The following is a 6675-nucleotide window of genomic DNA, read 5'->3' on the forward strand; positions in this document are numbered from 1 at the left end:
TAAAGTTAAGAGATAACCAAGAGTGAATCCGGTGAAGACGAGGATGTGTTACCGAAGTTCCTTCCTTTTGAGGGGAAGTACGTCTCCGTTAGAGCGGTGTGGAGGCATAATGCTCCCCAAGAAGCCACTAGGGCCACTGTATTCTCCTCACGCCCTCACACAATGCGAGATGCCGTGATTCCACTATTGGTGCCCTTGAAGGCGGCGACCGAACCTTTACAAACAAGGTTGGGGCAATCTCCACAACTTAATCGGAGGCTCCCAACAAGACCACGAAGCTTGACCACAATGGACTATGGCTCCGTGGTGACCTCAACCGTCTAGAGTGCTCAAACACCCAAGAGTAACAAGATCCGCTAGGGATGAGTGAGGGAATCGAAAATCCCTTGGTGGAAGTGTAGATCGGGGCCTTCTCAACCACTCCCGAGCAAGTCAACAAGTTTGATTGGCTAGAGAGATAGATCGGGCGAAAATGGAGCTTGGAGCATTTAATGGAGCTTGGGCAATAAATGGAGCTTGAGGGAGAAAGAGGTAGGTCAAAGAGAAGAAGGGGACTCCCTTTTATAGTGGGGGCATCAATCCAACCGTTGCCCCCCACCAACCATCCCCGCTCAGGGCGGTACTACCGCTGAGAGGGGGTGGTACTACCGCCAGGACAACGACACTGCCGCGCCAGCCAGCGGCACTGCCGCGCAGAGGAGACTAGTAGGAAAGGACCCAAACGCGGTACTACCGCGGTGGTAGGGACGGTACTACTGCTCCTAGAACGGTACTACCGCCTCTACAACCGTGACTAGTGCCGCAAAATCCGACATGAGAAAAAGACCTCTCGAATCGAGGCGGTAGGAGCCAGACTGCCCAGCGGTACTACGGCAGCGGGGTCACGGGCGGTACTACCGCTGTGGAGCGGTACTACCGCTGTGGAGCGGTACTGCCGCTTGTGACCCTTCGGCCGTACTACCGCTGGCAGTGCGGTACTACCGCTAGGGCGCAAAAGAGAGAGAGAGAGAATCTCTCAAAGATGCTGAGGACGAGGCGGAGGTGCCAGGCACCCCAGCGGTACTACTGCTGTGGAGCCACGGGCGGTACTACCGCTGTGGAGTGGTACTGCCGCTTGTGGCTCCTCAGCGGTACTACCGCTGGGTTGCGTGGTACTATCGCTGGGTTGCGCGGTACTACCGCTTGGACCCAGACAGGACAAGGAAGAGAGGATAGATCTCTTCAATGGAATGGAGACGCTCGGAGGGTGAGAAGCTGATGTGTACGTGATGATTCCACCCATGCAATACCCCAGCGGATCCCCTCTTGATAGTACGGTGCCCTTGACGCAACTAGTCCACCGAGAAAGAAACGAAAGAGCTACACCGTCTTGAAATACACTCCGAGGGAAAGAAAGCGTCTCGTATCAGGGAAGAATCTGTGAATTATTCAAAGCACAAGATTAGTCCGCAAACATGTTGTCATCAATCACCAAAATTACCTTGAGAGACATATGCCGTAACACTCGTGCCCTAAGAGGACCAGCCCACACGTCTATGTGTGGGCAAAAACAATTAGTGCCCACACGCCTTCTTTTTTTCCCTCCCGGTCCCTCTTACACGCGTGCGTGTGGGCGAAATAGATAACGCCCACACGCGCGGTACGTCAGACCTCGTACCTCGTGGTCCCGCACGCCCCGCGGTTGCCATGGGCCGGACCCTCGTTCATGTTCGTTTAAGTGCAGTTGCCATATCGCTGAACTACGGTTGCCATGTCGGACAACTACAGTTGCCATGTTTGCTCAACTGCAGTTGCCATCTCAGGTCAAAAGTTCCAGATTGCCATTTTTTGAACAACTACAGCTGTTGCCATGTGTGGTCTTGTCTATTGCAGTTGTCATGATTTTAAAACTTTAGGAGTTGCCACCTACTAATACTAGGCAGTTGCCATGTAGCGCTACAAAAAAAGCATGACAAAAAACATGTTCGGGTAAAAAAGAGAGTTGCCATGTGCTCACAAGCACGCTAGGGCAGTTGCCATTTAAAAAGAAAGAGTTGCCATCTGCTTACGTGCACGCTAGGACAGTTTGCCATGTACCATGCAAAACATATGGCAACTGACATGTTCGGGTAAAAAAAAGAGAGAGTTGCCATTTGCTTGCAATCATGCTAGGGCAGTTGCCATGTACACTGCAAAATATATTAGGGCAGTTGCCATGTACACTAACATATGGCAATTGACATGTTTGGGTGAAAAATAGAGAGAGTTGCCATCTGCTTTGCAATCATACTAGGGCAGTTGCCATGTACACTGCAAAACGCATGGCAACTGGCAGCTTGGGTGTGGGAGAGGAGGCGGGTGTGTGAGCGAGATGGCAAACGCCCACACACCAGCCCTTGTGCGTGACTGAAAACTGGTGTGTGGGCGAACTGCTAAACGTCCACATATCGGCCCCTCCGTGTGGTAAAACGGATATGTGGGCGACCTCTCTCACACACCACACACATGAGTTGTCCTACATGACATACAAATTCAGTTAATTCGTGTCAAGATTCATGCAAAAGTTACTGGACGGCGATGAAGACGTGTGGACGAGTTGGTTAACGCCCCACACGTGTGAGCGTTAACATTTTTGAACGGCTCGTGACATGTCTATCTCATCGCCACTGCTGAAGATAATTCTTATTCGTTTAAGCAAAAGCAAGAAAAGTCCGCCGAGCTAACGTTGGACGATGGAGGCCCACCGGTCACATGCAGAGGACCCGGGTAAGAAACTGTTCCCGTGCACGCAAACCCTACCACGGAACCCCTTTGCCCAGTCTCAACCATCTCATCTCGCGCGTCACGTAGCAACGAGGAGAGGCAAATCGAGACGCGCTCAACGTATTCGTCGGCCGTGACGGCACCCGCAGTTTCCCACCCATGTCCACGGATCCGATCCACCCCATCTACCGACTCTAGGCCGGGCCTCCACGCCAAACCGCCCAGGCGCTCCCTGCCGCCGTGCCGTTGGCCCGGGCGGGCACGCCACGCGCAAAGATTCCAGTGCACGGGGCGCCAACCGCAGGGGTGCACGCCTCCCCCACGACGCCGCGCCACCTCCGATCCAAGGCCCCGATGCCTGCCGGTGCGCCGCACGCGGCGAAACGTGCCGCGCCCCGCTCCGGTCCCGTGTGCTCCCACCCAAAACCCTCGCCCGGCTCAGGCAGGGCCAGCCCTTTAAGTACCCGTCGCTCTCTGCAGCCTCGCCCACCAAGTACAGCACAGGCATTGCCGCACACACTCACCGTCTCGCCACGTGAGAGGAGAAGCCCGCAGCGCCGGTGCTTGAGCGGATCGGGAAAGGATGGCCGGCGGCGCGGACGCGGACGGGGAGCGCCGGATCGGGGTGGCCATGGACTACTCGGCCAGCAGCAAGCGCGCGCTGGAGTGGGCCGTCCGCAACCTGCTCCGCCGGGGCGACACCGTCGTCGTCCTCCACGTCCAGCGCCACGGCGGGGAGGACGCCAAGCACGCCGTCTGGGCCAAGTCCGGATCCCGTAAGCACCCGGCGCGCTCGATTCGGTCTCTCTTTGCTTCGATCTCAAGCTAGCTAACGCGGGCTCGGTCGCCTCCCCCGCAGCGCTGATCCCTCTGTCGGAGTACCGGGAGCCGGAGGTGATGAAGAACTACGGCGTGACCTGCGACGCCGAGGTGCTCGACATGCTCGACACCGCCGCGCGCCAGCTCGAGGTACCTTACTTTTTTGTACATGCGCGGGAGGTGTTCCGATCGATCCTCTGATTTGATCGATCGAGCATGGAGGAAGAAGAACGGACTGACTGCTTAATGTTGGTCTGATGATCAGCTGAAGGTGGTGGCGAAGGTGTACTGGGGCGACGCCAGGGAGAAGCTCTGCGACGCGGTGGAGGAGCAGAGGATCGACACCATCGTCATGGGCAGCCGCGGCCTCGGCACCATCCAGAGGTACCATACTACCCCGTCAAAATGTTGCTCCGGACATGTGCGATTCTTGGTCATAGTTTCCCAGAGCACGAAATCGCCGGTTGCTGCCTGCATAAAGTAGTACGGTATTCTTGTTCAGATAGGCAATCCTCACGTCGCTGGGGTTAATATAGTACTACTATCAGACATTGCTTGATTCGATTCGATGCATACGAAGCCAAATGTCCGTGAAGCAACACTTCAAGTTAATTGTACTGGTAGTACCTTGGTCGCTTGGCTCGATTGGCTGCATCATTCCGCGTTTCAGGGCGCACAATGACTTAAATCACAGTATTCATTTCAATTAGAACACGGTTCACAGCTAAATGGGCAGTTAAGAACATGGACCATCAAGGCGTTCCCTTGCATTTGTTAACTTGCACGAGGCATGATCGCCGATTGTCTGTTGTCTAGAAAAATTGATCGGCTACCTGGGTGGCATCTGCATCGTGCTTGCCAGATTATTTGTGTGGTCAACTGAAACGGCGAGTGGTATTAAAATGCTCCTGTAACAGTTTAAGCATTAGAATTGTGTAGATAGAGTTGGTCGGCAACTACAGTGTTTGTGCTATTCGAGATCTACCATAAATAAGTGTTCATCAGAGTAGAATGTGATTTATTTTTTTAATAGTTCTGGATCGATGACTTCGGTTGCATATCTTGTCAAACTTGTTTAGAGTTATCTTGATGAGTGTCCACGTCGCAATATTATGACCATCTCTAAATGAGTCTAAATATAGATTAATATAACCGTCAATTTTAAGACTGAGCAAAATGTCAATGCATTTCACACCTATTGATTCACCAGGCTCGGTCAGTCGTGCTGATCCTTGGGCATAACTCCTAATGTCAAGGACAACAGTGGTCAAATTATGTATTTATTGATAACCGTAGGCTTGGCTTTGGTTTATGTTATTAACAGATTTAGCTTATTCACATTCCACTGACGCCCTTTTCTTGCCCGGCCGTGCTGCAGGATTCTTCTGGGAAGCGTGACCAACTACGTGCTGTCGAACGCGTCGTGCCCTGTGACAGTCGTCAAGGGAGACCGTTAGGTTTGCCATCGGTGTGCATCAGGATGCGCTTCATCGTTCTCTGCTCCGTTGCTGCGTCCGAATAAAGTATGGAGCCTGTTGTGTTTTCTGTATGCCGGACCTTGGCAGATTATTGTAGTCGTGTATGTTTCTGAACATTCGGGTTCAAATTCAGTAAAGTGTCGTTCTTTTTTTTTTTTTTGCATGAAACTAGGGAGCTTATTACTCAAGTAGCATACGGTTACAATCTGCCTGGAGGCAAAGTTCAAGAAAACCTGGACTTTCACGAAGCCAACTCTCTGTCCCATCCAGCGTACAAGCACGTTGGGCACAAGTGTGGGCAGGGACATTAATAGATCTCCCGACATGGGTAACCGCAAAGAAATGAAGCTAGATACCATCTCCTCTCATTCTTCTAAAATAGGCGCTGCAACTGAGCGGGAATCACAGCGCGATTGCCAAAGGTTGACTAGCTCCAAGCAGTCAACCTCCATAGTAACATGGGAAAAGCCTCGGGGCTGTGTGAAAATCACCTCCTCCCAGAGTGCCATAAGTTCAGCCATACAAGGGTATGTGATGCCGGGTAGTGGCTTGCTCCATGCTCCCAGGAAAGCAAGATGGGAACGGGCCACGCCCTCCGCTCCTCCCTTACGCTCATCGAAGTTTAACGTACCGCCGGTGTTGATAGTAATCCACACTGGATCTGGTGGTCGCCAACACTGACTAGCAGTGTTTTTGTTTCCTCTCGCCGGCAATTCCTAGAGTGAAAGTGTTTCATGTTGAAATAAAAACCAAAGCCCTGTCACGATTCAGTTAGTTATTTTCCTGCCAGGCTAGTTTCCCGTTTTCTTCAGTTTTTCAGTTAGCTAGTTTAGCTCGCGGGCGCAACAGCCTGGAGCGAGTCTCGCGCCCCGTCGATCTGTTCGTGGGATGGCACGAGCGTAGTGGATCACGTGGGCGCGTAGTCAGGGGCCACGATCCCCGGTTTGCTTTCTGTACTCTGAATAAAAGGCAAGGAATAGAAGCAGAAAAGCTATGAAGTTTTACAGCGCAAAACCTAGTGTTCTTCGTCTACCTTGAGCTCCACGCGTGTGTGTGTGTGTGTGTTCATCGTCTCGGCACCTTGGGAGTGCTGACAATTGGTATCAGAGCCAGTTTCGGTCATGGGGAAGAGCAATCCGGCTCGCTCCCATTCTGCCTCGCCGGACAACTCCGGGGCTGAGGCGAAGAAGGACGGCAAGGGCACCAGCGGCGGCGACGGCACACCCGCGCCCCTGCTGGGCGACGGCTCGAGGAGGGCATCCGGCCGTGAACTAGCAATGCCACGGCCGCTCCGCGAGGCGACTGGATCCACCTCCTACCCCCCTGACGAGGACGAACTACGCAGAGTGGTCTCTCCTGATGAAGGTAATACTGCAGGCGAGAGGCCTGTGGACCGTCATCGAGATCGGTCCGTGTCCTGATGACGACGCTGATTATCGTGACGATCGCCTGGCGCTGGAGGCAATCCTCCGGGCCGTACCGCCGGAGATGCTGGCGACGCTCGCCGTGAAGGAGACGGCGAAGGAGGCGTGGGACTCCATCAAGACGATCCGTCTTGGAGTCGACCGCGTGCGCAAGGCGAAGGCGCAGTCCCTCCGCCGCGAGTTCGACGACATCCGGTTCAAGGACGGGGAGA

General features: G+C 53.7%; 1 protein-coding gene across 1 annotated transcript; it reads left to right on the top strand.

The window, feature by feature from the left end:
• Positions 1-3210: 3210 nt before the first annotated feature.
• LOC123058581 (universal stress protein PHOS32) lies at positions 3211-5193 on the top strand. Its single transcript, XM_044481292.1, has 4 exons — positions 3211-3518; positions 3602-3711; positions 3827-3945; positions 4940-5193. The coding sequence occupies exons 1-4, from the start codon at positions 3326-3328 to the stop codon at positions 5016-5018; spliced, it is 501 nt and encodes a 166-aa protein (XP_044337227.1). The 5' UTR covers positions 3211-3325; the 3' UTR covers positions 5019-5193.
• The last annotated feature ends 1482 nt before the right edge of the window (positions 5194-6675 follow it).

Source organism: Triticum aestivum, chromosome 1A, assembly GCF_018294505.1.
Source record: "Triticum aestivum cultivar Chinese Spring chromosome 1A, IWGSC CS RefSeq v2.1, whole genome shotgun sequence".
Lineage (NCBI taxonomy): Eukaryota > Viridiplantae > Streptophyta > Magnoliopsida > Poales > Poaceae > Triticum > Triticum aestivum.